Below are 15,951 nucleotides of genomic sequence, written 5' to 3' on the forward strand. Positions count from 1 at the left end.
GATTAATGGACGCTTCTTTGATTTTGAGATTGCATGCAAAATCCATGTGGCTCAAAAAACCGAGGGGGCGCGTGCCCACTCAGTTTCAATGGGCATGACGCTTCTGTTTAAAAATATATGTTTTCTTATATGCTTGTTTTTCATATTAGCATTAAAGTAACCTTTTTTGCAATTTTTGCCAATTTATCAATTTAGAAATAATTGTTTTTAAAAGTTTATTCCATGCCTACATCATCATCCACACAATCATTTTTGGCCATCTATATCACAAATTTTTACCAGGAAGTTTGTTGTGATTTCAGTTTTTTCAATGGAATTCATTTCTATAAAATCACAAGTGTGGACTAGTTAACCAACGCATCCACAACACAAATCATCTCTCATAAAGCTACGACATCATGTTGGCTCCGTTCATCCTTTCATATAAAGCCACATCATGCTGACAGTTAACAGATCAGGGCTTCTTTAGGTAAAGTACATCCTGTGACAACAATTCGAGCGTGCTTCCTGCATGCACACGCACACACAAGTTTTGCAAACCTAACTTTCAGATCACAGAGTCTGCAATGACAAAGAATAGCCTTTCCAAGGCTCCTGTGGCAACGGTGTAAATATTGCCAGCCTGAAGCAAGACTCTTGTCAATTCAGAAAGATAGAGGATGTGGTCACACTTACTATCACACTGGTTTTCATAACTATTACAGTTTACAATATTTTTTAAAGTGACTTAGTTGGTGTAAATAACACTATGTGTCCAGAGGAATGAGCATGACTACTGGACAAGGAGAAAAATACATTTTTGGTGACTGACTCAAAACTTAAAGGTAGTGTATGTACATTTTTGTGGCACTAGTGGTGAAATTGTGAATTGCAACCAACAGCTCAACCCTGTTGTCGGGCTGAGACAACGTAGGGATGAAGCGCCCTCTATTGAGCAGTTTGTCCGTTTAGGGCTACTGTAAAAACATGGCGTCGACTTCCATGTAAGGGGACCCGCGGTGTATGTAGATAAAAACAGCTCATACTAAGGTAATAAAAGCAATACAGTTCATTATGTAATGTCTTTATACACCACTGATAATATAGTTATATATATTATATTGCATTTCTGTCAAGAGATCCTACTAAAAGGTGTTTTAGGTGGCCGTAGTGCCACAATACGACGCATGCATCTAGCACATCTGTTGCGTCGCACACCCTCCTATATAACTATATTTGATTTACTTTTATTTAACAATAGGTGACCTATATGTTAATTGCTAAATACTTAAATGACGTTGGTAAATATGATCTTGGTTGATGTTAAAGTCCCTGTAAAGTAAATCTTAAAAATTGTTTCTAAACACACTATAAATGTTAGAAATATATGGCTGAAACACACCACATAAGCTGTAAATTATGTAGTACTTAATTGCAGATTTTAGACGGGCCTACAACGGCCCATGGCCCCGCCCCTTACAAAACCGCGAGCATCCATTCAGGTTGTAGCGATATTTAAAAGTTAAGAGAGACGGCAGCTTTCCTGCGAGCGGGCGTGGTTTCAGCGTGGGTTTTTTTTTTTGATAACTTATTTTATTTACTTGGCGACATTCAGGCCGGTCAATCATCATTAAGAGCGTATATAAGGCAGCCTCCAGGCCTCTGCATCCAGCTGCAATGTTTCCGGGATCCCTCCTCCTCCCCATCTCCCCCTTCACTGCTCTCTTTCGTCCTCTGTGTAGTTGGATAAATAAGACCTTAACCAGGCTAATGCCTGACCACTGATGCCGACATACTTTTCTAACCTATCCAGTAGAATACTTCAAGAGCGACTAGAAATCAGACTTCTCCGTAAGATTTCTGGAATCACTCTCACAGTTCTTTGATGTAGTGATGGGAGAAACAAAGCTTTTTGAAGCTTCGAATCACTTGAACCAATTGCTTCGCAAATTGATTCAGTTTTTCGAAGCGTTCGAAACACCATACACGCTGGCGACACCTGCTGGTCAAAATAGTGTAAAAACAGCAACTTTTTACAAAATAATAGCAAGATTGTTCTAAAAATATGTTTTAAAGAAAAATAAGTTATTTAACTTATTTAAGACATAATTAAAAGTGTATTCTGTGTTTTTAGTTTTATTTATCACAAACAAATAATTTAAACGAACTCCCTTTTTAATTCTGCACATTTTTGTCATTAAATCTGTCTATAAACAAAAAGTAGACCAAATGTCAGTGTAGTGTTATTAGTCAGAAGGATGAATGTTTTATGAACTTTTATAATAAAATTAAACCGAGTTCACCTACACTGGTCATTTGTGATCAACTCCCCCTAGTGGTGAATCGTCGGATTTTCGAAACAGTTATGACGTAATGAAGCCTCGTTTGCTAAAATCACGTGACTTTGTCCAGTTTGAAACAAGCTCCGAACCAATGATTCGAAGCGTGCTTCGAAATCACCCATCACTACTTTGATGTCATCCACCTGTTGGTTCTTACAGCGGTGCATGAACTCGAAGAAACCTAATACCAGGCATGAAAACGTATGCGTTTGTATGAGGGACAGGTGCACTAACACCTGATTGCATCAGTAACTTGACAACTCTACTACGGTCTCTGTCAGTGTTATAGATATTATATTACACATTATTTTGTAGTGGACAAAAATAAGTAAAACAAGCAGATTGTAAAGTAATATGTATTTTCAGATGACAACTGTGCTTGGATACAAACTAGAAAATGCAGGCAATGTGATTATATACATTTTAGTGAAGCAATCTCTTGTATTTACTTTAAACATCAGGAAACATGATAAAAAATGAATGAATAAAACCATCACAATAAATGAAAACGTATAGAAGTGAATCCCATATGAAACAAAACTTTATTCAGATGTATTTTTCTAACAAACTATATCACATATTTACTGCCATCTCAACACAGCTGTGGCAATTCTGCAGCCTTATTTTGATGAATCAGCTGAGCACTTTGTGGGATATCCTTGGTTTGTGCATGAAGTCAGGGTGCTGAGGAACAGCCCTGTGTAACGTATCGAAATCACCCCGATTGGCTGGACTCCGGTCGATTGCTTTGCTTTCCCGTGGCATCATGGGAAAGCTGGGATAGAAGTGTCCATCCGATGCTTGCTTCCCAATTTGGGCAGACTCAGTAGGGCATCCGGGGATTTCTCTCCTACTGATTTAATGAATACTGATGATTCGGACTCGCACTGTTTCCCCTACTACATTTTAGGTAAGTATGCGGTTTCGGACGATACTTAAGTACATGTGCCTCTGAATCTTGCGAGAAATAGTCCAAAATCCCGGTAATTCTCGCCTACCCATGTGAGGTTTCGGACATATTATTCGTTCGCCTACTGCCTTTTGCCTACTATATAATATGAAAGGTATGCGGTTTCGGATTCAGCCAATGATTTAAATGTGCAATGTATCAATTTTAGCAGCATCTAGTGGTAAGGTTGCGAACTGCAACCAATGGCTAAGGGCTCACTCATATTATACCTAACCCAATCGAACCGTGCCCGAGCGTGATTGACCCCCTCCATACTCCCCCAGAAGCACGCACTCACACTGTAGTTTGACCAATTCGAGTCTGCTGTTTGTATTATAGGCTGATGCTAGGTGATAGATCTCTCTCTCTCTCTCTCTCTCTCTCTCTCTCTCTCTCTCTCTCTCTCTCTCTCTCTCTCTCTCTCTCTCTCTCTCTCTCTCTCTCTCTCTCTCTCTCTCTCTCTCTCTCTCTCTCCCAAAAGTGAATGATATCATCATTAAAGTGTTCTCATGTGGTCTGGCTGTTCTCAGACATTTGCTCAGACTAACGGTGCATTTCTGCTGCCCTCTGATGGTAGTTATATTACATTACACCTTTCTGAAACTATAAGTGTTCTCATGGCAGAACTGACTGAATATTTTTTGCTCATCAGCCTCATGCTGTTCTAAACTATGATAACACAAATACTATGGTAAAAGAAATACAACTGCCCATGCTCCAGAAAGCACAAGAAATGACATTTAAACATTTTTGTTTTGCTATTGCATTTCATCAGAAATGTGTTTTCTGTTCCAACTGAATGTGTTGAGAGTTACTTGAGATGTAATATGTTGACTTGCGTGTGTATCCTTCACAGGTGTCTATATCCTTATTGGGGCTGGTGGTCTGATGATGCTGGTGGGCTTTTTTGGATGCTGTGGTGCCGTGAGGGAGTCTCAGTGCCTTCTTGGAATGGTGAGTAATTTTTTTTTTCAATTTTATACAACTTTTGATAATAAATTGAACCTTACATTAAAAAGTCCTGTTTTATGTTATCATGTGATTTCTGTAATTACAGGTTGCATAATGATTTATGTCCTGTTTGTCTTGTCTTTTACGGTAGTTTTTCGCTTGTCTTCTGACCATCTTTGGAGCAGAAGTTGCAGCCGGGGTGTTTGGCTTTCTAAATAAAGATGAGGTATTTCTGCAAATGATGTATAGAAATAATAATATTGTAATATTGATTCAAACATAAAGGAACACTTCACCCAGAAATCTCAATTCTGCCATACTTTGTTAATCTTTTATACATGATTCTGATTCTCTTACTTAGTCAGGGGTGTCAAACTCATTTTAGGTTGAGGGCCGGATGGTAAATAACGTTAACATGTAAGGGCCAGAAAACTTTTTCAAACCTTAGTGTGTTGAAACTACTAATTATTTATCAAGAAAACTAGAAAGCACACGGCACAAAAACGTCAAATTGTTTGGGTAAACGAGGATCGCATGAGGTCCGTCTTTACACGTTTTGCTGTGCACGTGACTGCAGTGTCCCACGTAAAAGGATTTTAAAAATATGTATTTAATATTTATGACTAAATAATCATGCGGGCCGGATTGGACGCCTTTGTGGGCCGTGTTCGGCCCATGGGCAGTATGTTTGACACCCCTGGCCTATGTGATACTTTAAAACAATGCAATAATTGCAGTGAAAATCCTCATGTTATTGTAAAACAGTAATTCTCAAAGTGTGGTCCGCGGACCACTAGTGGTCCGCCAAACCCCCCTAGTGGTCCGCCAAAAGATGACCTAAATTAGGCAAGTGTTTATACCAGGGCTATTCAATTGGCGGCCCACGGGTCAGACCCGGCCCCCAAGGTAATTTGATCCGTCCCTTTATGCAGTCTGTAAAAAAGACATCTCTAGAATAAATTTAGTAAGTTAGACAACGGGCCCTACAGTTACGAGTTGATGCGCGTGCGTCTGTTTCATACAGCATGAGCTGCAGAGCGCGAGACACGTGACTGGTGCGAGCAGCTGTGTCACGTGTTTATATTCGCGCTTTGGTCCACAAGTTCAACGCGATCGCCTCCCCCGCTCGCGCCTGCGTCTCAAGACGCGATAGCTGACTGTGGTGAGTTAAGAGACCGGACTCTATGGCTGTTTTAACTTTATTTGTTGTATTTCCAGCTTTAAAACACTGCCTTTTCCGACAATTGTTGTCTGATAAGTCTGCTCAATTATGACTTGCTTATCAACAATGACATTTACGTTACATGTCTTAATAAATGAAACTGCCGTTTTTCCAAAATTCAAAGCATCGTTCTCACACAATAATGCAATTTAAACAAGTAACAGTTCATTTGCACCACTGTATGCGTATCGTGCTGACAAACATACACCTGATTTCACTGCTCTTGCGAAATCTAAAAACATATTCTGTCTTATTAGAAGCTAGCCTAATGTTTGCCAATTATTAAGATGGCTGTTGTTGTTGAAATAGGGCTACTGTAATAATTAGCTTTGACAAAAAACTGCATAAAACAATGTTATGTTCCATGTTATAAACTTTTTTGATATGTGCACTGAAGTGAGTAAATGAGTTAAATTCTCAATGAGTGTGATATGGATCTTATTTACCTATTTAAATGTAGAATAAAGCTTAATGTCAAGCATAAACTGAAAGCAGCTAAAATCCACAGATCTATTAGTTTTGTAATGTACTAGTTTTTGTTTCATGTGTAAAATCCCTGTAATTTCAGTGATTTTGGACATTAAGGGGAATTTTTTTTCAGCATTATATTGTTACCATAGATACAACCATAAACTTCATATACCCACCACCTCAGTTTTAAATTAATGGCTCTTTGGAATGACATTAAGTGGGACCTAGGCTGTTACAGTATGTTTAATTGGAGTTTTTTTTCACATGTGCAGTTTGTTGTTCATATTAAGCTGCAACTCATTTTACATTTACTTTTTCAAATGAAATAAAATTCATATAATAATTTCTGAAATAGCATTGCATTTGTGTTTAAAAAATTTGTTTTTGACTTAAAACAGTTGCATATTAAACTTAAATTTAGCTTATCCTTCCTATTTTGTTGTTTTTTGGGGGGCGTGTTAGAGTCAGATTCTGTTAGGTGGTCCTCAGAAAAATATTGGAAGATGAAGTGGTCCTTGGGCTGAAAAAGTTTGAGAAACACTGTTGTAAAAGATGAACACTGTTGTTTTATTTAAAAATGATTCTAACAAAAGTTTTTTATTTATTTTTCAGATCATTTCAGAAATAAAAACGTACTATGACAAATCTGAAAACAACAACAACACTGCAACCATCCAGTCCTATTATACCATTGTGAGTTCCATGTTACTAATGTTTTTACAGTACATCACACTGTAATCATTTCCTAATTCGCTCTTATTTGCCCTGTAATGAAATATTTAGTATTTAGGAAATAGTCAGCCCCAGGCATATAATAAGCTGATAACTTCTGGTTCTACCCGTATTTAATGTGTATCTTTGCTTGTATATTTTGGCAGTTGAACTGCTGTGGCTCAGCTTCAAAAAGCCCCAGTTCGTGTCAAGGATTTTCAAACAAGGTGAGAATCTTGGTTAATAGCAATGTATATTTACTTTTTGTATATCTTTTTTGAATTCCACAATTAACATGGGGATCATTTAACGTGAAAATGAATCAACCCAGCAAGCAATAGCTGTCATTTCATAGTCTTGGTTTACTATAGACCCGATATAGTGACGGCAGGTTGCGACTGAGGTGCCCTTAAGCAAAGCGTCTTAACCCCAATTGCACCCCTGGTGCTGTAGTGACCCGGCATCCCACTGCTCTGGGTGGGTGTGTTTACTACTTACTGGCATGGGTTAAATGCAGAGGTCACATTTTGAGTATGTGCCACCAAATGCGTCAAACATATAGTTTAGCTACTGTATGAATAACACACTCTTAGCCAAAATATCCTTAAAGTTAAATTTTTACTTAAATTTGGTCGTTTTTGCAAAAATAACTTGTGAGATGTGTGATATTTCATCATGTAAGCAAAGTCAACAGTGGTTACAATCTGTGAGGTTTCATTTATGTATTTAATTTATTTCTGGGCTATGGTTAGACATCTCAAATTTTGTCACTGACAGCCCCAATTTTGCCTTGTTTTAGCCTAGACGTCTGGGCTGTTAAAGGTGCAGTGTGTAATTTTCAGAGAGATCTCTTGACAGAAATGCACAATAATATACAAAACTATATTATCAGGGGTGTATAAAGACCTTTCATAATGAACTGTTATGTTTTTATTACCTTAGAATGAGACGTTTTTATCTACAAACCGATGGTCCCCTTACATGGATGTCGCCATTTTGTGCATCATTTTTCTACAGCAGCTCTTAACGGACAAACTTTTTTTAAACTAAGTTGTCTCCGAAGATGACATGTTTGTCCGGTGGCAGATATCGTAGCTTCTCTATGCATTTCCAAAGCGAGGGGTGAGCCGTGAACTGAGCCGTTGTTTGCAATTCGCAACCTCACCACTAGATTCCACCAAAATTTACACACTGCACCTTTAAGACATCTTATATTAGACATCTTTTAAATGCAAAACTGCTTGCTGGGAACGTCCGTGGAAGGTCTTTGTATTCTTGAACTACATAGCAAAAGCATATAAAGATTTTACAGTATGCATATAATAATTTTCTTCTGTTTGTAGACAAATAAATGTGATTCGGCCATTGAAGAGTTTTTCAACAGTAAACTCTTCATCGTGGGATATGTAGGAATTGGAATCGCTGGAGTCATGGTAATGCCATTTTTCCATTAAAGTTCCAGATATGTAATTTTATGCATTTGTAAGTTTACTTTAACTACAAGCATCAAACTAGCCTGCTCCAACCAGACTCTCGTACATTCATTTCATTTGTACAGAGAGTCTGGCCACGCTCCATTGCAAAGCGTTACTTCCATTAAGGAGGGTCCATTGTTGAAGTTTAAAACTATTGGATCTGCCCAGAGTCACTCAGGATCTGCCAAAGCCAATCGCTAACGTGTGGTCGTGACGTATTTCATGCACCAAACGGAAACAACAAGTCAGAATAATCAGACAAACAAAACTTAGCAAACCTGGTTCTTGCTCCGGCTTTAACTTCTGTATATTCGGCAGTTTTGCAACAATGGACCGAATAGCTTTTCTCACGTCTTTCTCCGCTGCCATTACTGAACTACAACTCAAACTGACGCACGACCTCAACGTCATCGTTCTTAGCCACCCACATCTGTTCGCTGATTGGTCCTGCAGATTTTTGCAGGAGAAAACGAAACTCTATAGAGAAATCCCAGACGTACTGCTGAAGCGAAATGAAAATTAAGCGGAAGCACGTAGGAGGGCGGAGCCAGGCTAGCATCAAACATCATTATATTAAACTTTCAGTAACACTTTACTTGAAGGGGTGTTCATAAGATGTTTTCGTTATCATGACATGAAGGAGATTTTATGCATGTTTCATTCGCTCAATTATGTCATTTTTAATGCAAAGATGACATTGTTTGAGATGTCTTTGTAATGACAACTTGACATAAACCAATGCATCATAACTTCTCATGACAACTTGACATTACCAAGACAACATAACTTGTCATAAATCTGTCATAAACATGACAAAGCAGATAAATTATCAAAATTAAGAAACTACCTAGCTTTATGGGTTAACATTACATTAAACTGTCATGTGGTTGGTTGTGACATTGGCTGTCATGAGGCCAGGGCTGGAGTGGGACTCATTTTCAGCCCTGGAGTTTTATGCCTTAGACCGGCCCACGCAACATGATCTCACAAAGATGTTTTCCTCATTTTTCTGTGGCATTCTCATGGATCTCCGAATTTTTCCGTGGCCCTGCCACAGACTTTCTTTTCCGTGGCATTCTCATGGATTGTTTACGCAACTGCTTTTTCCTATTTTCAAACCATTGTCGCTTCGGTTTAGGGTTATTTTTGGTTTGGAAACCCCTGATATGCAATGCAATACACAAGCAAGATTGATCAAGTATGCAGAGGAAACAGATGGAAAAATAAAAATCTTATTATATCTTATATTCTATCCTAAGTTTTTAGTACTTAGATCATGGATATTGATAAATAATGTAAGGTAGGCATACTTTATAACAAATGTTATGTTGTCTATAACTAAGATTTAAAAATATGATTTGTAAATTATTTTCATTTTAGAGGCCGTTCGTATTAAGTCACGTTCAAGTTTATTTTAATTCTAGACGCGCTGCAAGCACACTTATAACCCGCGTCTGAAACAAAACTCGTGTTCATACTTTACAGGCAATCACTAAGAACGATGTGCGTCCTGCGTTTAAGATGTTTATGAACCCTAATGCAAGAATTGTTCAAATAAGTGGTCAGGACTCGGGACACAATCATCTTGGGCATAAAGTGGACGTGGACATCTCTCACCTGCAAATTACGCGAGTGGGGCTGGCAACCTAGGGACACCAACCTTAAACCCGGTGGCATGACAACACCGGCCCTCATGGCCAAAAAAAAACAGACCGGCCCACCGGGAATTCTCCCGTTCCTTCCTATGGCCGATACGGGCCTGCGTGGGGCCATTATAATTGTGTCTGAACACTTTTACCAGTGATACAAATTGAATTTGTCATTAAAATATCATTACGTGTTAATACTCTGTCATATAGTTTTATAACAGCGTTATGAATATTTTTCTTGACCTCAACTATAGTGGCATAAATAAAATTTGTCATTAAAATAGGCTGTCATATATTTTTATAACAGTGTCATGAATATTCTTCATTTCATTTTTTTTCTCCAGGTGTTAGATAAACAAAATCTAATAATACTACTAATTAAAATTAATACAATTATAATTGTGTCTGACCACTTTTTACCATTGATACAAATTGAATTCGTCATTAAAATATCATTACGTGTTAATACTCTGTCATATAGTTTTATAACAGCATCATGAATATTTTTCTTGACCTCAACTACAGTGGCAAAAATAAAATTTGTCATTCAAATGTCATTAAGTGTAAATACGCTGTCATTTAATAATACTATTAATTAAAATTAATAAAATTATATTTTATTGCATTTGGAGACAGATTCACCTGAAAATTTGATAATTAAATTAAAATCATAAATGTGCATAAAATCTCCTTCATGTTCATGACACATGTCATGTTGTGATTATGAAGGTGTCCTGTCAGTCTTATGAACACCCCTTAAAGCAACACTATGTAGTTTTCATGTAAAAATGACTTACAGCTCCCCCATGTGGTTGAAAAGCGCAACAGTGCCTGGTATCAGACACTCTTCTGCAGGCAGGGGGAGGGGCGGGGCTGTGTTTCCTACCCTCCACCGCCACTTTCAGAGTGTGCTTGTAGCAGCTAGGAGGCTGCTCGGGTTGCAGCAACAGTACAATTTGTCCAGTTAAAAGTTGTTCTATCACTGAAATAATTTTAGAGACATTATTTAAAGGTAAAAGTAAAGTTTTACCGAACTTTCAGTTGACGCTTTTTTGCTGTGAATCAATGTGTGCTTAGTGTAACTATATTATAAAACCACCAACATAGAATAATTTTGTTCATGTCATGTCTGTACATTATATATGACCCTGGACCACAAAATCAGTCATAGCGGTCTTTTTTTTTTTTATTGAGATTTATGCATCTGAACGTTGCATAAAAAAGGTTTTTATTGATGTTTGGTTTGTTAGGATAAGACAATATTTGGCCGAGATTTGAAAATCTGGAACTTGAGGGTACAAAAAATTTAAATATTGAGAAAATCATCTTTAAAGTTGTCTGAATGAAGTCCTTAGCAACACATATTACTAATTATAAATACATTATATATTTACTGTAAGAAATGTACAAAATATCTTCATGGCTTTACTTAATATCCTAAGGATTTTTAGCATAAAAACCTACAATTTTTGACCTATACAATGTTGGCTATTGCTACAAATTTACCCGTGCGATTTTGTGGTCCAAGGTCACATGTGTGTAACACATCATGTCTCTTTTTACAGATTATCGGCATGGTTTTCAGTATGGTTCTATGCTGTGCAATCCGTAACAGCAGGGAGGTGATCTAACACCGTTCTCCTCATCCTTAAGTGACCTTTCACCTTTGACACTTAACCTTTGCTGGACATACACCACCATTTGGGCTAAGTTCAAGAAGTTCCACTCATTCCACCATGTAAACTCAGGACAACAAAACTCTTTTCACTTTCAAAATGTAGCCCCTCTCTCATTTACTTCATCACATCGCTGGACTGTATTTATTTATGCCTGCTGGTTAGGTGCGTAGCTTTTCCATAAGCAACAAAAATAAGATATCATTTTAAAACTTTTAAAATCTTTTTAACATAATTTTAAGTTAAACATACAAATGAAGTGCATAGCTTTTCCAAAAGCCATAATCTGATCAGGTCTCTCTCGAAACCAAAAGCTTTGCATGTAAACGCTTGTGTGTTATTCTTGGCAGTTACTATGTGGCGTCACATGTCAGATAAAAATATGATGTAATGTGAAGCCAGGGGTTCTGTGGCATGCCCATGGCGAGTGGGTTTAATGATCTCTTACCCAGAGACACCAACAAAACAGTCTTTTACATCGCAGAGACATTCCAATACAGAAATCTAATGGTTTACATGTGCAAACTTGCATGTTGAAGAGCTGACGTTTTTAGTAAACTCTTTTTTTGGTTTGGTTTACCTAGAATTTATCCGTACTCTTTCTATTTAAAAGAAACGTAGAACAAAATGTAGCAAATTCCCTGTTTAGTGTTGGGACTCGTGCAAAGATGATCAGGTTTCTGTTGAGGTTTCTGCAGTTCATTTGCAATATCCATAATGGCACAGCCCAGTATCCTTGGGCTTGTTGAAGCCAAATCTTCTCTTATAATATACATGGCAAATTTTTTGGTGTAGAGTTTCCTGGTTATTTTACTTACGTAACTAAATAAAGACTCTACACTAAAGACGCTGTGGTTGCATACTGGTGAACCTGAAAACTGAAGCACAGGAAATGAAAGTAATTAGACAAAAATATAAAACTTCAATCTGAATCAGTAAATGTTTGATTTTTTAGGGTAGCTGATATCAAATTTCAAGTAGCGAGAGCTGCGTTTTGCAGTGTGACTTGAAATTATTGAAATGATTATTTTACAATTGTCCAGTTGATAGCATATTAAAGGTGCCGTAGAATGTATTTACATAGGCATAGATGAATAATACGAGTTCGGCCATGGTAATGACATATCGTGAGACTTAAACACGAATGTTTCCCTTATATTTATATAAACCTTGTGCATGCAAAAGACCGCTGGAAAACAGGCCAATCTCAACATAACACAGACTGTGACGTTAAACCCGAGATGTACGGCCCAACATTAAAGGTATAGCGGAAGAATTTCCCAAATTTTTTTGGACATTTAGAAAAAATACGGTGAGAATGCAAGCTTCAATGAATGGCTGAAACCGTAGCCCACCACACATAAACACTTGAAAGTGCGCATGCGCAGAAAGCGAACCTAGGTACAAGCACGGCTTTACGTAAACATATCATCAGAATGATTGACAACTGGGATGACCAATAGTCTTGATGATCCACCCGGAAAAAGAAAATCTTCCGCTATACCTTTAAATTACACATTCAATTAAAACTGCAAGCAGTGATGGAAGGGCCCTCGCACACATGACACCGCCACGCCGTGGCATAAGAATTAAAGGGAACAGTAGTAAATAGGCATTTAAGCATGTAAACATAGGTGAACCATTTAAAAGTGTATGAGAGTATGAGTGACTACATGTAAATATTGGCACGTAGATGTGTTCAGTCCAGGACTCTTATTGATCATGTAAAATGTAGGGCAGATCTGACTTTGAATAATCAGTGTAAAACATCTTACTTCTTGTTGCCAGCAGGTGGCGCTATGGCCATAAGTGACTTTTGGCATGTAGATGTGTTCAGTCCAGGACTCTTGTCAATTATGTAAAGTTTGGGACAGATCAGACATTGCATAATCATTGTAAACATGTCACTTCCTGTTAACAGCTGGTGGCGCTATAACTATAAGTGACTATTGACATGAAGATGTGTTCAGTTCAGGACTCTTATTAATCATATGAAGTTAGGGAAAGATCGGACATTGCATAATCAGTGTAAACATGTCACTTCCTGTTGCCAGCTGGTGGCGCTATGACCATAAGTGACTATTGACATGTAGATGTGTTAAGTCCAGGACTCTTATTAATCATATGAAGTTAGGGAAAGATCGGACATTGCATAATCAGTGTAAACATGTCACTTCCTGTTGCCAGCTGGTGGCGCTATAACCATAAGTGACTATTGACATGTAGATGTGTTCAGTCCAGGACTCTTATTAATCATGTGAAGTTAGGGAAAGATCGGACATTGCATAATCAGTGTAAACATGTCACTTCCTGTTGCCAGCTGGTGGCGCTATAACCATAAGTGACTATTGACATGTAGATATGTTCAAGTCCAGGACTCTTATTAATCATGTGAAGTTTGGGACAGATCGGACATTGCATAATCAGTGTAAACATGTCACTTCCTGTTGCCAGCTGGTGGCGCTATAACCATAAGTGACTATTGACATGTAGATGTGTTCAGGTCAGGACTCTTATTAATCATGTGAAGTTTGGGACAGATCGGACACTGTATGCCTGAGTTCCAGCAACCTGTTTCATAGCGAAACATCCAACTTTGTCGGGCCAGAACCGACACAAATTTTAATATAGAATCAAATCCTTCGCAATTTAGCATCACAAAGGCCTTAAGATGAGACTCGCCAAATATGATGATGATCCGACGAAAACTGTAGGAGGAGTTAGTTAAAGTATGACTGCTGAAAATGAGAAAAACTGAGCCAAAATCTGAGAAATAATTCAAAATAGCTGACTTCCTGTTTGGTGTAGGGCGTTGCTCCAAGAGACTTTTTTGTAGGGCTTGTAATAATACATGAGCATACCGAAATTCGTACATGTAAGTTAAACACAATCCAAGGGCTGCTGCATTGAATATTTGAAAGTGGCGCTAAAACATGTTCCTTCAGGTTGCCAGCTGGTGGCGCTATGGCTATAAATGAAAATTGTTATGTAGATGTGTTCAGGTCAGGACTCTTAGCAATCATGTGAAATTTGGGACAGATCAGACATTGTATGCATGAGTTCCAGCAACTTCCTGTTTCATCGGAAAACATCAAACTTTGTCGGGCCAGAACCGACACAAATTTTAATGTAGAGTCAAATCCTTCGCAATTTAGCATCACAAAGGCCTTAAGATGACACTCGCCAAATATGAAGATGATCCGACGAAAACTGTAGGAGGAGTTAGTTAAAGTATGACGCCTGGAAATGACAAAAACTGCGCCCAAATCACAAAAATAACTCAGAATAGCTGACTTCCTGTTTGGTTTATGGCTTCGCTCCAAGAGACTTTTTTGTAGGTCTTGTCATGCTACAGAAGCGTACCGAATTTCGTAATTGTACGTTAAACACAGTCCGAGGGCTGCTTCGTTGAAAATTTGTAGGTGGCGCTATAGAGCCGTTTTCCCACGCCTAATTCCAAAGCCTACACCACATGTAAATTTTCATCACTCTTGACATCCGTGCAAAATTTCATGAGTTTTTGAGTATGTTTAGGCCCTCTAAAGTCCCGCTGAAGTCGGAGAAAAATAATAATAATAATAACTCCTTGAAGAACAATAGGGTCCTCACACCCCGGTGTGCTCGGGCCCTAATTAATTACAATATTTAACAATACTAAAAACAAAGTTGTAACTGCTGAGTTGGCGATATATGCTAGTTAATGCTATATGCTAACATTTATGCTGAAGTTCTACTATTGACGTTAAAGTTACGTTTTGCAGGTCCATACTGAAAAAAACACAAACGTACCACTCATAAACGTCCATTAACAATCTCCAAATAATTGATTTTTCCTCAAAATCTGATAAGACACACACAGAGCTACTAAATGAGCAGCTCTGAAAAACAGCCAATCAGAGCAGAGCTGAACATTATTATTCATGACCCTTTCAAATAAGGTAATAATCAACCATTTCATTCTGGGGATCAATCCTAGGGTTGTAAATGGAGACATATATCCAGTATGTAAAACTGTCTCTGAAAAAGTTTGACACCACTTCTACATACCTTCATATCAGAGAACAATTTAACATATTATTCAATGCATTCTTTGGCACCTTTAAGGTTGAAAGTGTGACATTTTCCACCATTATTGTGTGGCAAAATTAGGATTTCTTTTAAATGTAAATATTGTTAACTTATTACAGCACCTTAAATACTGTACAACATAAAAACTTTGCTTTAAACCAGCTCCAAGTTATAAATGAACATTGCCACACATGTCTTAGTCCTGAAGTTTTTATTTCATGAAACATACTGTATACATATCTGTGCAAGGTTTAGGGCCTGTTTACATTAGTGCATTTTTGTTTAAAAATGATCCTTTTTTTTATAAAGGCGTTTCACAAAAGTTCCCTATCCACACTATACATGGCCGTAAACGCATGAAAAATGACCATTCATGTACTTGTGCATGTGCTGTATGCAGCCACAGTGTTATAACTGCACAGTGGCTTTTAGCTTTTTGTATTGAAACTCAAAACTAA

The 15,951-nt window shown here is 37.8% G+C and overlaps 1 protein-coding gene across 1 annotated transcript in view; it reads left to right on the plus strand.

Annotated features, from left to right (window-relative positions):
- Nucleotides 1–15,066, plus strand: part of tspan2b (tetraspanin 2b) — a 44,495-nt gene extending 29,429 nt beyond the window's left edge. The window contains exons 3-8 of the mRNA XM_065286408.2: nt 4,127–4,224; nt 4,373–4,447; nt 6,527–6,607; nt 6,793–6,852; nt 7,969–8,058; nt 11,315–15,066. Coding sequence (XP_065142480.1) covers nt 4,127–4,224; nt 4,373–4,447; nt 6,527–6,607; nt 6,793–6,852; nt 7,969–8,058; nt 11,315–11,380 — 470 coding nt within the window. The 3' untranslated portion in view covers nt 11,381–15,066. The remainder of the gene's footprint in view (nt 1–4,126; nt 4,225–4,372; nt 4,448–6,526; nt 6,608–6,792; nt 6,853–7,968; nt 8,059–11,314) is intronic.
- The last annotated feature ends 885 nt before the right edge of the window (nt 15,067–15,951 follow it).

This window comes from Paramisgurnus dabryanus, chromosome 21, assembly GCF_030506205.2.
Source record: "Paramisgurnus dabryanus chromosome 21, PD_genome_1.1, whole genome shotgun sequence".
In the NCBI taxonomy this organism is placed as follows: Eukaryota; Metazoa; Chordata; class Actinopteri; order Cypriniformes; family Cobitidae; genus Paramisgurnus; species Paramisgurnus dabryanus.